This window comes from Hyla sarda, chromosome 10, assembly GCF_029499605.1.
Source record: "Hyla sarda isolate aHylSar1 chromosome 10, aHylSar1.hap1, whole genome shotgun sequence".
In the NCBI taxonomy this organism is placed as follows: domain Eukaryota; kingdom Metazoa; phylum Chordata; class Amphibia; order Anura; family Hylidae; genus Hyla; species Hyla sarda.
In genome coordinates, this window is record NC_079198.1 from 85,430,577 (window position 1) to 85,447,214 (window position 16,638).

The window sequence follows — 16,638 nt, forward strand, 5'->3', positions numbered from 1 at the left end:
GATAAGTTGCATTACACTGCAGATTTCCTTTAAATGGGGACTGTCATGAAAAATTATTTTTGATATGTTGTAGTACTTAAGTACTACAACATATCTCTAATATACTTTTATATAAAAAAAAATGCTTTTAAAACATTTTAAAAGCAATTTGAAATTCGGCCACTTGGGGTCGTCCTCCTAGTGGCCGAATGCAGTGCGGAGTGACGTCACTGCAAAATTACGACTGATTCCGGCAGGCGCAGGAACATCCAGGACTGCGCATCGGCTCCCCGCACTCGCCGACGGCCCTGCTGCAAGGTACGGGGGGAGGGGGGGGGAGGGGGGTTGGCTGGTACTCACCGAGCAGCAGGAAGAGGCTCCACCACACCGTCCCTCCCGCATCGGCTCCCGGTTCACTTCCTCCATGAAGCTCCTGTCCTGGGTGCCTCCATTTGTTTTACCACTACAACTCCCAGCATGCCCTTACAGCCAAAAGATGGCAGGGCATGCTGGGAGTTGTAGTGGTGAAACAGCTGGAGGCACCCTGTTAGGAGAACTAAGGGCGGAAGTTGGCCCCCCCAGCAGGCATCAGTGACGTGGGGCCTGCTGGGGAAGTCTGCCTGGTAGTGAGCACACTACCAGGCAGACTAAATGCCATTTTTAAAATAGTAAAAAAAAAATAATAAAGGCAGGGAGGGTGTTAGGAATAGAAGGGCAATAGGCAGGGACAGAAAAAAAAACATGATGGTGGGAGCTACCCTTTTTTTTTTTTCCTTCTTCCTTCCCACTCACTGCTGATGATGGCCATAGATGTGTCCCCATGTATACAGGTGTGGCTGTCAGCCAAAACCACTGGGGGTGGGGATTCTCAAATATTCAGATTCTGAATCTGGCAGGTACGCTATGAAACATATATCTATGGATTTAAAGGGTTAAACAAGATTGAACGTTTCCCTAAACCTGCAGTTGGATTGCATATTTCTAAATAGATGTTCTGGTCCTGATGTAGTATCTTTGCATTGAGCTCAGTTGTGGCACCGTTCTATGCAGTAAACTTAAATGGGGAATTCCAATGAATTAACCCTTTGTAAAATATGCTCAGGAAGAGGACAATTAAAAGAACAATCCTATCTTCCTTCTCTTCCTCCCTTCCACTCTGTCATGGAATCATGGAACTAGTTACCGGTGTCCAGTACCTCCAGTCTTGGGTGCCATGATGTCACAGGACTGCTACTGATTGAATGAATGTCCGTGTGACATCAAATCACCAAACTTGGAAGCACTGGACACCTGTAACCCGAGTTTAGTGATTCCGTGGGAAGCATGGGAGCAAGAAAGGTAAGTGAGAATTGTTTTTTTTTTTTTACTGCCCCCCATTCGGAGTACCCCTTTAATTAAGGCATTATTTCAACGTCCTGTACAAAAACAATATAAGTTTAGGAAGTATACCAAGCTTAGTCATTTGTAGACCATGTTCAATCATTTGAATGCAATGAATTTAGCACAGATGTAAGGTGGTATAAATCAGCATACCATTGTTGTGTCTGTATGATAACATATACATCGAAGTTAGTGTCCTTATCAGATGTAAATGTAGCCTTATTAAGCAAAATGTGTCACAGAAGGCACGTGCCTCAAATGTTTTAGGACCTTAGCAACGCTCCTGGTAACTACTATATTTGCTGGTGTAGAATAGGTAACTATCTAGACCAAAGGCATACAATGGACACAGTATACGTGATTAGAATAGCAAGATAAACGCGAAATAGCAATGTGTCCAAAACATAAGCTACACGTTGCCAGTCTTTTTGGATATTCTGCTCATAAACGGTTTTCAGGTGAACTCGGATACGAGAAATCTCCTCCGCAATATGATTTAGAACTTCCAAGTGTTTTGCATACACCATCTTCAGTTGTGCCGGCACATAGCATTCACTTTCCTTCTCACTACTGTAGTTAGGGGGTGTCTCTGGAAACAGAAAAAATATATATATATATTGTTTAAAGGGGTACTCTGGTGGAAAAATTTTTTTGTCTTTGTTATATCAACTGGTGCCAGAAAGTTAAACAGATTTGTAAATTACTTCTATCTAAAAATCTTAATTCTTCCAGTACTTATCAGCTGCTGTATGCTCAAGAGGAAGCTGTACAGTTATTTTCTTTCTAATCACAGTGCTCTCTGCTGACACCTCTGTCCATGTCAGGAACTGTCCAGAGCAGGAGAAAATCCCCAAAGCAAACCTCTCTTGCTTTGGACAGTTCCTTACAGGGACAGAGGTGTCAGCAGAGAGCTGTGGTCAGACAGAAAATACATTTAAAAAGAAAAGAATTTCCTCTGTAGCATATAGCTGCTAAAAAGTACTGGATTTTTAAATAAAAGTAATTTACAAATCTGTAAAAAATAGTTTTCCACTGGAGTATCCCTTTAACTACTTGCAATCCACCTGTAGACTTTAAGCTAAGTAATTATCAAGCCTCTGCCAGTGCACAGACCCCTCCACCAGCACACAGACTCGCTGAATTTATGTAGAGGTGAGCCCATGTGCCCATGCTGGAATCTTTGCTAGCTCTGAGCTAGCAGATATTTTAACAGTCATAAATATGGCGAGCAAGCCTGTCACGATCACACCCTATCGGTCCAGCCAAGACGCTAGAGAGAGTGTGATGGTGCAAGGGTTAAAGCCGCCAGACCTCTGGGTATCCACTACTAGTCCCAGCAAGTCACCAAATTAACCCTCAGATAAACGTGTTTTACCAGAGCCTCCTCCAGAAAGGTGAGCTCCTATATTTAGAGATCAAAGACCAGAGATGATTAATTAAACATTTAATCTGATAAAAGGTATCACAGTGCTGACTACATAAAAATACAGAAACAAATGACATACAGTTACAAAAATATATAAAAGAGTTTAGCAAGGCAAGTTCAGAAAACAAAAGATGAAATTCTTACAGCATGATGATATAGCAGTCCATAAGTGAATGAGAGTGCTGTTCTTAGGATGGTCTTGTTAGCTTGTTGCACAGCATTGAACACCCAACTTTTAGTGTTGCATTGTTTAAATATCATATCTGCTCTCTTGGGAGGGAGACTCCATTCCCCCCTCCCCTCTGATCTCGCCAGGAGGTCTTCTCTCTTCCTGACCCCTTATCTCTTTGATTATATGATGAGACCAGAGTGCATGACTTCAAAGGAGATACAAACAAACAGCCAGACCCCCAATAAAATGCAATACACAAAACACAGTCTGAATGACCCCTCACCCATGTCTTAGTTTATACACAGTTATAATTATAATACACATATAGGATTTTAATAATCAGGCCTTGGGCCTGACACCTCCTCCTTAAGATGGGGACAGAAAGATCTTGCCTGTCCAGGCTGATAGATCTGTCTCCCTTAACCATCTATTTCTTTTCTTGACACCACAGGCCCTGCATTCCCAGGCAAAGATGGCACTGAAGGGGCCTAGTACCTGATTAAGCTGCCTCCTCCTTTCATCTGAGAGCTGTGGATTGATCTCCACATCCTGAAGGGATCCCTGGCTCTTAGCTTCCTCCACTAGGTCTAGTAGAGGATCACTACCCAGCCCTTCCTCTGGTGCACTGCATACACTGAGTACCACCTTCTCAGGGTCATAGTATGCCATATTAATGTGGTACTGTCTCTGCCTCTGACCTTTCTCATCAAGGGCAACTACATATGTGGTGGGTTCTAGGCGCTGCAGAATGGGGAAGGGGCCCTCCCAGGTAGCCTGCAACTTATTCTGCCTGATGGGGTTCAGAACCATTACCTTCTGTCCCACTTCATAGACCCAGTCCCTTGCATTGCGATCATACCAGTACTTCTGCCTGGACTGTGCTGCTGTGAGGTTGTCCTGTACCAGCCCAGTCAGTGCCTGCATCCTGTCCCTGAATCTCAGAACATACTCCACCACAGAAGTCTCAGGGGCAGGTAGCCCCCCTTCCCATTCTTCCCTAACTAAATCTCGGGGTCCCCGCACTTTGTGACCATATAATAACTCAAAGGGTGAGAAACCTGTAGGCTCTTGGGGTACCTCCCTGTAAGCAAATAACAGATGGGGTAAATACTTTTCCCAGTCTCCCAGTCGCCCTCCGATTCTACAAATGTTTTTAGCATTTGTTTCAAGGTGCCATTGTTACCGGACACTCTGTCCAACCAATGTAGAGGGTTGTGATCAGTTATGACAGTAAAATCCCTGCCGTACAGGTATGGCTGTAATTTTTGCAAAGCCCAGACCACAGCTAGACATTCCTTCTCTATGACCGCATAGGCCACTCCCAAATGTCCTGCCAGGGGGGTCTCATGGGTTAACCTTAGCAGCTCTTTCCTGCACTGCCTAGGAACCACTAACTGCCTTTCTCTCTCCTGGGGCCCTAACATGCCTTTGGAAAGGGACTCCCAGTGCAAGATATCATTTTCCCAATATACCCGATGCCCATCTGTGTCAACACCTGTATGTTCAGCACATTGTCTCAGCCCTTCAAGGGAAGGGTCACTGCGCAGAGCTTCCCGGAAATGCTCATTTCCCTCCCCCCATCTTGGGGCATCAGGGAGCACATTTCCCCCAGATGAACTAGCATCTCCACCTTCCTCTCCCTCAGTTCCAGACATAACAATGTTACAGGCATCATATACAGGGCTATCACTCCTTCCCTCCTCCTCCTTAGACTCACAGGATTGGGACATATCACTCACTTCTGGTCCCTCATCCTTAAATGTCACCAGGGGCACACCGACCCCTCCCCCTAGCCCATCTCCACTAAGTTTTGGCATTGGCAATGCATTGTCACCACATTTTACAATACACCCCATTTCACTTTTGGAAAACATTACTGGTTCAGTCACAGGTAAACAATTATCAATCCCCTGCATTCCCTCCCAGTTACCACATCTCGCAGTGTCTCCCAAAGTCTCGCACAGTACCTCAGAATGAACAGGGCTCTCTCCTAGCCCATCCGGTGTGCAGGTAGTGTCCTCTGGAGCATGATGACAGAGCATCCGACCCAAATCATTCGCCAGCAGAACATTAACAGGGATGTCCTCAGAGACCCCCACCTCCTGTAAACCCTTGCCTGTACCCCAATCCAGGTACACACGGGCCATGGGCACAGCAGGCCGCACACCTCCAATTCCTTTTAAAGCCATGGTTCTTCCAGGGATGATGTTCTCTATATCCACCACTTCAGGCCACACCAAGGTATAGGAGGCTCCAGAATCTCACAAACCCACTGTCACCCACAGTTACACTCTGCAGGTTATCCGCTCTTTTCTCCACTGCTCCGGACACCAGAAGAAAGGCTGTGTGTCCTCCAGCTACTGGTGGAGAAATCTTTTTGTTGGGGCAAGTGGCACTCAGGTGCCCAATATTGTTGCATCTGTAACATCGGCGGGTGTCCCCCTGACCCAATATGGCTCCTGTTGCTTTTGGGAATGATGGCAAGAATTTCCCGACTGACCTGGTGGTGCTTTCTGGTTGTGTGGCTCCCCTCCAGGTACTTGCTCCAGCTTGTGCAGATCCACGCTTTGCTGCTGGCGCCCGGTTGTTGGCAAAGTCATCTCCTAGTTCTGCTGCTTCCATGGCTGTCTTGGGCTTGCGGTCCAAAATCCACTCTCTGGCTTCAAAGCTCCGTGTTTGGAGAAACTGATCCAGGACCATCAAGTCCTCCAGGTAGTGACTTGTAGGCCCCCAGTCCATTGCCTAAATGCAGTCCTGAACTGACCTGCATGTTCAGTGCAGCTTTCTGTGGCACTTTGTTGCAAAGTCCGAAACTTTTTCCGATAAGCCTCTGGAGTCAGATTAAAACTTTTTAGTAGACTTGTGCACTAGAAAAATTTTCGTTTAATTTCGTTTCGTTTTGGAAAAAAATTTCGGTTCGGCAATATTTTCGGTTTAGATTTTTCGGATACATTCGGTATTCGGGTATTCGTGTTGTTTTTTTCGGATACATTCGGTATTCGGGTACATTCGGTAAATCTTTAGTCTTTTTTTGGACTTTAGCGATCCTAATAAATAATGGAGATACCTTTTTTCTTAAAATTTCGCAGGGTATCATAAAAAAATCATAATAAAAAAGATACAGTGGTGATGAAAAAAATTGTATCTAACGAAATGTATCTTTTTTATTATGAAATGTTTATTCATTTTTAAACAGGGATCAATTTATGTGAGCGGGTAAAGCACTAAAAATGTAGCCGACAATAATGAAAATGTAGTGTGTGCTTGTTTTTCACTTTTTTTTAAAACATTTCTTAGGTAGTACTACTACTCCCAGCATGGAACACACTCTTCCATGATGGGAGTAGTAGTTACCTGTACTAATTGACAGATTGCAGGGGTCCCTTGCGATCATCTTGTATAATGTATAGATGCGCCGGCTGCTCTTCTATGGTCCCCTGCACTCACGTATATGTACACATATTCATATTTCCCGCAGAGCTGTGATTGGCCAGATGGTTCCAGCCAATCACAGCTCTCTGTGAGAAATAGGAATATGTGTATATATACGGCCGTGCAGGGGACCATAGGAGAGCGGCCGCCGCATTCATACATTATACTGGAGGATCGCAGCGGCTGTCAGGAGTGATACCCTCAGTGATCTTTCCTTTACTACAAGTACTACCACTCCCAACATGGAGTACACTCTGCTCCATGCTGGGAGCTGTAGTACCTGCATTAATAGACAGATCGCAGCGGGTGTCAGAAGTTACACTCGCTGCCATATGTCTATTAATGCAGGTACTACAGCTCCCAGCATGGAGCAGAGTGTGCTCCATGTTGGGAGTATTAGTACCTGCAGTAAGGGACAGATCCCAGGGATGTCACTCCTCCTGACACCCCCTGCGATCCTCCTGATGTGAATGTCGGGATCAGCTGTTCTCAGGGTTACAGAGCCAGGAGAACAGCTGACGCTGAGCCGTAGGTATATATCGTATATCTACTGCCCAGCAAGAACTTACAGTGAGCTTGCAATGTGTATACAGTATACACATTGCTGGCTCACTTAACCCCTTGCTGAGCTGTGCGCTATGCGCAAGCCCAGCAAGGGAAGAGTTAACTTACACTGCTGGACAGTGTAGGTTAACCCTTTGTGCGGTATACACTTTATACAGCTATCTATAGATAGCTGTATACAGTGTATACAGAAGACGAAGTCCAGCTTACTTCCCTCGAGTCCCGGGCCGGGTTCGTGTAGCTCCGCCCTCTAGTGATGACGTCATTAGGGGCGTAGCTACAGAAGGGAACAAGGCTAGTTTATCTGAAGCTCTGTTCACATTGTACGTTTTGTATAATGTGAACAGACCCTTCTGGCAGTGTCCACCCAGACAGGGAGACTCCAGCTGTTGCTAAACTACAACTCCCAGCATGCCCAGACAGCCAAAGGCTGTCTGGGCATGCTGGGAGTTGTAGTTTTGCACCAATTGGTGGCTCCCTGTTTGGGTAGACATTGCATCATGGGTGCTCTCCCCAGCGGACAGCGCCAAAAATGTCATAACCAATTTTTTGTGTTTTTTTTTCTTCTCGTTTCAGATCCGTGTATGCAGAGGATTACTGCGGATTCGATGGATTACGGCTGATTATTTTTTTTCCCTTTAATAAAATGGTTAACGAGGGCTGTGGGGGAGTGTTTTTTTAAATAAAATAATTTTTCCAATGTGTTGTGTTTTTTTTAAATTTTTATTGAATTTTCAGGGTTAGTAGCGGAAGCTGTCTTATTGAATCCATTACTAGGCCAGGGCTTAGTGCTAGCCCCAAAAACAGCTAGCGCTAACCCCCAATTATTACCCCGGTACCCACCACCACAGGGGTGCCGGGAAGAGCCGGTACCAACAGGCCCGGAGCGTCAAAAATGGCGCTCCTGGACCTAGGCGGTAACAGGCTGGTGTTATTTAGGCTGGGGAGGGCCAGTAACAATGGTCCTCACCCACCCTGGTAACATCAGGCTGTTGCTGTTTGGTTGGTATTGTGCTGAGAATGAAAATACGGGGAACCCTATGCATTTTTTTTTTTATTTAAATAAAAAAATGTAAAAAAAAAACGCATAGGGTTCCCCGTATTTTCATTCTCAGCCAGATACCAACCAAACAGCAACAGCCTGACGTTACCAGGGTGGGCGAGGACCATTGTTACTGGCCCTCCCCAGCCTAAATAACGCCAGCCTGTTACCGCCTAGGCCCAGGAGCGCCATTTTGGCCATTTTACCCTGTGGGTACCGGGGTAATAATTGGGGGTTAGCGCTAGCTGTTTTTGGGTTTTTCAGGTATCACTCCTGACAGCCGCTGCGATCCTCCTGTATAATGTATGAATGCGGCGGCCGCTCTCCTATGGTCCCCTGCACGGCCGTATATATACACATATTCCTATTTCTCACAGAGAGCTGTGATTGGCTGGAACCATCTGGCCAATCACAACTCTGTGGGAAATATGAATATGTGTACATATACGTGAGTGCAGGGGACCATAGAAGAGCAGCCGCCGCATCTATACATTATACAAGATGATCGCAAGGGACCCCTGCAATCTGTCAATTAGTACAGGTAACTACTACTCCCATCATGGAAGAGTGTGTTCCATGCTGGGAGTAGTAGTACTACCTAAAAAATGTTTAAAAAAAAAGTGAAAAACAAGCACACACTACATTTTCATTATTGTCGGCTACATTTTTAGTGCTTTACCCGCTCACATAAATTGATCCGTTTAAAAATGAATAAACATTTCATAATAAAAAAGATACATTTCATTAGATACAATTTTTTCCATCACCACTGTATCTTTTTTATTATGATTGTTTTATGATACCCTACGAAATTTTTATAAAAAAGGTATCTCCATAATTTTTTAGGATCGCTAAAGTCCAAAAAAAGAATAAAAAGATTTACCGAATGTACCCGGATACCGAATGTATCCGAAAAATCAAACTATCTATATCCTTTCTATTATATTTGTTATCAGAATGAATTCTTCACGTTCGTTTACAGATAACGAATGCATTCGTTATTTACAGCATTATGGACGGGAAATAACGAATGTATTCGTTACTTTACTATTCGTATTATCGTGGCTATTCGGGAATGTTCAAAATATGTTTTCGAGCATTCGGATCGGTCCGAATGCACGAAAACGATAAAATTCGTTAATTTAGACATTCGTGCCGAACCGAATTGCACATGTCTACTTTTTAGCAGGGCAGATTTTATTGCCTCATAGTCCTGGTCACTCTCAGAGGAAAGAGAAGCAAATACATCTAGAGCTTTCCCTCACAACCGTGGGGTTAGATATCATCCCCACTGTTCCTTAGGTAGATGGAACTGCCGGCAAACCTTTTCAAATCCCCTCAGGAACACATCCAGAGGGGGGTTTGTGGTCTCCTTGATCCTGCACATCACTCCGTGCGGATGAAGCATCCCCTCTCAGCCTCAGAACCTCCAGTCCATGCCTCCGCTGGGCCACTCTCTCTGCCGCCTCTCTCTCTGCAGCTCGTATCTGTGCCTCTCTCTCAGCCGCTCGTGCCTCTCTCTGCAGTTTGGTACTGGAGAAGCAGTTGGAGTTTCATATTGGCATCCACATTCCCAAGGTGTTGTAAGGCAGTCCGCATATAAGAGTCCAAGGCCTCATGTGGAGTACTGTCCTGATGGGGAGTAATGTTGTATTCCCCAGGAGATATCAGTCTATATATCAGCAGTTCCAGCTGTAGGACTTTGTCTCATGTCACTCAGCTCTTCTGCATGGGCATCATACTCCACAAGGTCAGCAATAAGTTGTTCCTTGTTCTTTCCTGCAATAGGGATGTCCTTTTCTTGGCACATTAACTCCAGTGCAGGCTTGGACTGCTTGCGATATGCCTCCATATTTCCGAGATGAGAAAGAGAAGGTAAAACAGGAGATGGGGAGGACAGAACTGTCTTGCGCTCTTTTTGTATGTCTTTTAAACCAGCACTGAGCTCTGTCTTTGGAATTTACACACAATAATATGTATGCAATTTCTTTTTAGTGCTAAGATTTCCTTACAGGTAAAATCCAGCAAGCACTAACAATCTCTAAATATATCCCAACGCTGCCACCAGTTGTCACGATCACACCCTATCGGTGCAGCCAAGACGCTAGAGAGAGTGTGATGGTGCAAGAGTTAAAGCCGCCAAACCTCTGGGTATCCACTACTAGTCCCAGCAAGTCACCAAATTAACCCTTAGATAAACTTGTTTTACCAGAGCCTCCTCCAGAAAGGCGAGCTCCTATATTTAGAGATCAAAGACCAGAGCTAATTAATTAAACATTTAATCTGATAAAAGGTATCACAGTGCTGACTATATAAAAATACAGAAACAAATGACATACAGTTACAAAAATATATAAAAGAGTTTAGCAAGGCAAGTTCAGAAAACAAAAGATGAAATTCTTACAGCATGATGATATAGCAGTCCATGAGTGAATGAGAGTGCTGTTCTTAGGATGGTCTTGTTAGCTTGTTGCACAGCATTGAACACCCAACTTTTAGTCTTGCATTGTTTAAATATCATATCTGCTCTCTTGGGAGGGAGACTCCATTCCCCCCTCCCCTCTGATCCCACCAGGGGGTCTTCTCTCTTCCTGACCCCTTATCTCTTTGATTATATGATGAGACCAGAGTGCATGACTTCAAAGGAGATACAAACAAACAGCCAGACCCCCAATAAAATGCAATAGACAAAACACAGTCTGAATGACCCCTCACCCATGTCTTAGTTTATTTATTCACAGTTATAATTATAATACACATATAGGATTTTAATAATCAGGCCTTGGGCCTGACAAAGCCGTCCATGCTCCCTTTGCCTGTAACCAACCTCCCTTTTTGATAGGCCACACCTCTTTTGTAAACGCCGTTGAAAACAGCAAATAATCAGACAACATCTGCAGCTAGTAAAAAAGTTAAAAAAAAAGTGTACAATAATTTGCAGTTTTCGTCAGTGAGAAAAAAAAAATGTCATGTGATAACTACCCCTCCAAATGTTTTTGGTAGTTGGCAAATAACATGGAAATTTCTAATTTCTAATTCTTGTCAGAGAGAAGGCAGGGACAGTTTACTATCACCCCTGCTTTCTCCATCACTATGTGTACAAGGCTCAATGAGCTCAGTGTATGCAGCTTAGCAGGAGCTTCCTCCTAGCGATCATGTGATTGACAGGTGCTGAATAGCTGCAGCGAGCTGTTGGGTCTTAGCAAACCCAGATCCGTTCAGCAGTGAATGTTAGAAGGCTTTATACTCCATATATTACAGCTCCAGTTCCATGGTAAATTAGCCATTAAAATGCATTATAGTAAAAACTAATAAAAACTAAGTGAATAAAAAAAAGTAAAAACATCCCAAATGACATCTTCTATCCTCCCTATACATTGCATACATAGCAACAACTGAAAAGGGGCACAAGTGCTTTAGCAGCACTTTGTGCTAGTAATAAAAAATATATGACAACCAGACAAATATTTTTCTTCTACATTTTCCCCCCAATATCACAAAAAATTAAACTTTACTGGTAAAAAAAATACCATACAAATAAATCCCTATGTTCCACAGAAAATAACAATATTTCAATATCAAAACAAGATGGAACTTAATTGGCTTTCAAATCTGCATGTACTAAGATAACGTAACTATGTCTGGTCATGAAAGGGATGAGAGGCGCAATCTACGAGTTGTTATAGAAGTAAACAGCCATATTTTGTTTTACTCACGAACAACTCTTTTAATTATTAATGAATAAATTAAATCTGAATCAGTAACTGTTATAAAAGTTTGGAAGCAGTTTGTAGATCATGAGGGCCCAATACCAAGATATTGATTGTCAATGACACAGTAACTGTTACGCCGAGCGCTCCGTTTCCCCGCTCCTCCCCAGAGCGCTCGCAGCGTTCTCTCATTCGCAGCGCCCCGATCAGACCTGCTGACCGGGTGTGCTGCGATATTACTCCCAGCCGGGATGCGATTCACGATGCGGGACGCGCCCGCTCGCGATGCGCATCTCGGCTCCCATACCTGACCCGTTCCCCGTCTGTGTTGTCCCGGCACGCGCGGCCCCGCTCCTTAGGGCACGCGCGCACCGGGTCTCTGCCATTTAAAGGGCCGCTGCGCCACTGATTGGCGCAGCAGGCCTAATCAGTATTCTCACCTGTGCACTCCCTACTTATACCTCACTTCCCCTGCACTCCCTCGCCGGATCTTGTTGCCATTGTGCCAGTGAAAGCGTTCCCTTGTGTGTTCCTAGCCTGTGTTCCAGACCTCCTGCCGTTGCCCCTGACTACGATCCTTGCTGCCTGCCCTGACCTTCTGCTACGTCCGACCTTGCTCTTGTCTACTCCCTTGTACCGCGCCTATCTTCAGCAGTCAGAGAGGTTGAGCCGTTGCTGGTGGATACGACCTGGTTGCTATCGCCGCTGCAACACCATCCCGCTTTGCGGCGGGCTCTGGTGAATACCAGTAGCAACTTAGAACCGGTCCACCAGCACGGTCCACGCCAATCCCTCTCTGGCACAGAGGATCCACCTCCAGCCAGCCGAATCGTGACAGTAGATCCGGCCATGGATCCCGCTGAAGTCCCACTGCCAGTTGTCGCCGACCTCACCACGGTGGTCGCCCAGCAGTCGCAACAGATAGCGCAACAAGGTCACCAGCTGTCTCAACTGACCGTGATGCTACAGCAGCTACTACCACAGCTTCAGCAATCATCTCCTCCGCCAGCTCCTGCACCTCCTCCGCAGCGAGTGGCCGCTTCCGGCTTACAATTATCCTTGCCGGATAAATTTGATGGGGACTCTAAGTTTTGCCGTGGCTTTCTTTCGCAATGTTCCCTGCACTTGGAGATGATGTCGGACCAGTTTCCAACTGAAAGGTCTAAGGTGGCTTTCGTAGTCAGCCTTCTGTCTGGGAAAGCTCTGTCATGGGCCACACCGCTCTGGGACCGCAATGACCCCGTCACTGCCTCTGTACACTCCTTCTTCACGGAGATCCAAAGTGTCTTTGAGGAACCTGCCCGAGCCTCTTCTGCTGAGACTGCCCTGCTGAACCTGGTCCAGGGTAATTCTTCTGTTGGCGAGTACGCCATCCAATTCCGTACTCTTGCCTCCGAATTATCCTGGAATAATGAGGCCCTCTGCGCGACCTTTAAAAAAGGCCTATCCAGCAACATTAAAGATGTGCTGGCCGCACGAGAAATTCCTGCTAACCTGCATGAACTTATTCATCTTGCCACCCGCATTGACATGCGTTTTTCCGAAAGGCGTCAGGAGCTCCGCCAGGATATGGACTTTGTTCGCACGAGGTGGTTTCTCTCCCCGGCTCCTCTCTCCTCTGGTCCTCTGCAATCCGTTCCTGTGCCTCCCGCCGTGGAGGCTATGCAAGTTGACCGGTCTCGCTTGACACCTCAAGAGAGGACACGACGCCGCATGGAGAACCTATGCCTGTACTGTTCCGGTACCGAACACTTCTTGAAAGATTGTCCTATCCGTCCTCCCCGCCTGGAAAGACGTATGCTGACTCCGCACAAAGATGAGACAGTTCTTGATGTCTACTCTGCTTCTCCACGCCTTACTGTGCCTGTGCGGATATCTTCCTCTACCTTCTCCTTCTCTGCTACGGCCTTCTTGGATTCCGGATCTGCAGGAAATTTTATTTTGGCCTCTCTCATCAACAGGTTCAACATCCCGGTGACCAGTCTCGCCAGACCCCTCTACATCAATTCTGTTAACAATGAAAGATTGGACTGTACCGTGCGTTACCGCACGGAACCTATCCTAATGTGCATCGGACCTCATCACGAAAAAATTGAATTTTTGGTCCTCTCCAACTGCACTTCTGAAATTCTTCTTGGATTACCGTGGCTTCAACGCCATTCCCCAACCCTTGATTGGTCCACAGGAGAAATCAAGAACTGGGGTACTTCTTGTCACAAGGACTGTCTTAAATCGGTGCCCAGTACTCCTTGCCGTGACCCTGTGGTTCCCCCTGTATCCGGTCTTCCTAAGGCTTATATGGACTATTCTGACGTTTTTTGCAAAAAGCAAGCTGAGACTTTGCCTCCTCACAGGCCTTATGACTGTCCTATTGACCTCCTCCCGGGTACTACCCCACCCCGAGGCAGAATCTATCCTCTGTCTGCTCCTGAGACTCTTGCCATGTCGGAGTACATCCAGGAGAATTTAAAAAAGGGGTTTATCCGCAAGTCCTCCTCTCCTGCCGGAGCTGGATTTTTTTTTGTGTCCAAAAAAGATGGCTCCCTACGTCCTTGTATTGATTACCGCGGACTTAATAAAATCACGGTAAAAAACCGCTACCCCTTACCTCTTATCTCGGAACTCTTTGATCGCTTACAAGGTGCCCACATCTTTACCAAACTGGACTTAAGAGGTGCTTATAATCTCATCCGCATCAGGGAGGGGGACGAATGGAAGACCGCATTTAACACCAGAGATGGACACTTTGAGTATCTGGTCATGCCCTTTGGCCTATGCAACGCCCCTGCCGTCTTCCAAGACTTTGTTAATGAAATTTTTCGTGATCTCCTATATTCCTGTGTTGTGGTTTATCTGGACGATATTCTGATTTTTTCTGCCAACTTAGAAGAACACCGCCAGCATGTCCGCATGGTTCTTCAGAGACTTCGTGACAATCAACTTTATGCCAAAATGGAGAAATGTCTCTTTGAATGTCAATCTCTTCCTTTCCTAGGATACTTGGTCTCTGGCCAGGGACTACAAATGGACCCAGATAAACTCTCTGCCGTCTTAGATTGGCCACGCCCCTCCGGACTCCGTGCTATCCAACGTTTTTTGGGGTTCGCCAATTATTACAGACAGTTTATTCCACACTTTTCCACTATTGTGGCTCCTATCGTGGCTTTAACCAAGAAAAATGCCAATCCCAAGTCCTGGTCCCCCCCAAGCGGAAGACGCATTTAAACATCTCAAGTCTGCCTTTTCTTCCGCTCCCGTGCTCTCCAGACCTGACCCATCTAAACCCTTCCTATTGGAGGTAGATGCCTCCTCAGTGGGAGCTGGAGCTGTCCTTCTACAAAAAAATTCTTCCGGGCATGCTGTGACTTGTGGTTTTTTTTCTAGGACCTTCTCCCCGGCGGAGAGAAACTATTCCATCGGGGATCGAGAACTACTGGACATTAAATTGGCGCTTGAGGAATGGAGGCACCTGCTGGAGGAATCAAAATTTCCAGTTATCATATACACTGATCACAAGAATCTCTTCTACCTCCAGTCTGCCCAACGACTGAACCCTCGCCAGGCTAGGTGGTCGTTGTTCTTTGCCCGTTTTAACTTTGAAATCCATTTTCGCCCTGCTGACAAGAACATTAGGGCCGATGCCCTCTCTCGTTCTTCTGATGCCTCTGAAGTAGAGGTCTCTCCGCAACACATCATTCCTCCGGACTATCTGATCTCCACTTCTCCAGCTTCCATCAGGCAAACTCCTCCAGGGAAGACCTTCGTTTCTCCACGCCAGCGTCTCGGGATTCTCAAATGGGGACACTCCTCCCACCTCGCAGGCCATGTGGGCATCAAAAAATCCTTGCAACTCATCTCTCGATTTTATTGGTGGCCGACTCTGGAGACTGATGTTATTGATTTCGTGCGGGCCTGTACTGTCTGTGCCCGGGATAAGACTCCTCGCCAGAAGCCTGCTGGTCTCCTTCATCCTCTGCCTGTTCCTGAACAGCCTTGGTCACAGATTGGTATGGACTTTATTACGGACTTTCCCTCATCCCGTGGCAACACAGTTGTTTGGGTGGACGTTGATCGATTTTCCAAGATGGCACATTTTATTCCTCTTCCTGGTCTTCCTTCAGCGCCTCAGTTGGCAAAGCAATTTTTTATACACATTTTTCGCCTTCACGGTTTGCCCACGCATATCGTCTCAGATAGAGGCGTCCAATTCGTGTCTAAATTCTGGAGGGCCCTCTGTAAACAGCTCAAGATCAAATTAAACTTCTCTTCTTCTTATCATCCCCAATCCAATGGGCAAGTAGAAAGAGTTAATCAGGTCCTGGGTGACTATTTACGGCATTTTGTTTCCTCCCACCAGGATGACTGGGCAGATCTTCTACCATGGGCCGAATTCTCATACAACTTCAGAGTCTCCGAATCTTCTGCTAAATCCCCATTTTTCGTGGTGTACGGCCGTCACCCTCTTCCTCCCCTCCCTACTCCCTTGCCCTCTGGTTTGCCCGCTGTGGATGAAGTGACTCGTGATCTTTCCACCATATGGAAAGAGACCCAAAATTCTCTTTTACAGGCTTCATCCCGGATGAAAAGATTTGCTGATAAAAAAAGAAGAACTCCCCCCATTTTTGCTCCCGGAGACAAGGTATGGCTCTCCGCTAAATATGTCCGCTTTCGTGTCCCCAGTTACAAACTGGGACCACGCTATCTTGGTCCTTTCAAAATCAAGTGCCAGATCAACCCTGTCTCTTACAAACTCCTTCTTCCTCCTTCTCTCCATATTCCCAATGCCTTCCATGTCTCTCTCCTTAAACCACTCATCCTTAACCGCTTCTCTCCCAAAGTTGTTTCTCCCACTCCAGTTTCCGGATCTTCTGACGTCTTTTCTGTGAAGGAGATTCTAGCATCCAAAACGGTCAGAGGTAAAAGATTCTTCTTG

At 45.9% G+C, this 16,638-nt stretch overlaps 1 protein-coding gene across 1 annotated transcript in view; it reads right to left on the minus strand.

Annotated features, from left to right (window-relative positions):
- Window positions 1-1,381: 1,381 nt before the first annotated feature.
- Window positions 1,382-16,638, minus strand: part of LOC130293218 (5-hydroxytryptamine receptor 3A-like) — a 39,659-nt gene continuing 24,402 nt past the window's right edge. The window contains exons 8-9 of the mRNA XM_056541721.1: window positions 1,717-1,948; window positions 1,382-1,394 (exon numbers count right to left, since the gene is read on the minus strand). Coding sequence (XP_056397696.1) covers window positions 1,382-1,394; window positions 1,717-1,948 — 245 coding nt within the window. The remainder of the gene's footprint in view (window positions 1,395-1,716; window positions 1,949-16,638) is intronic.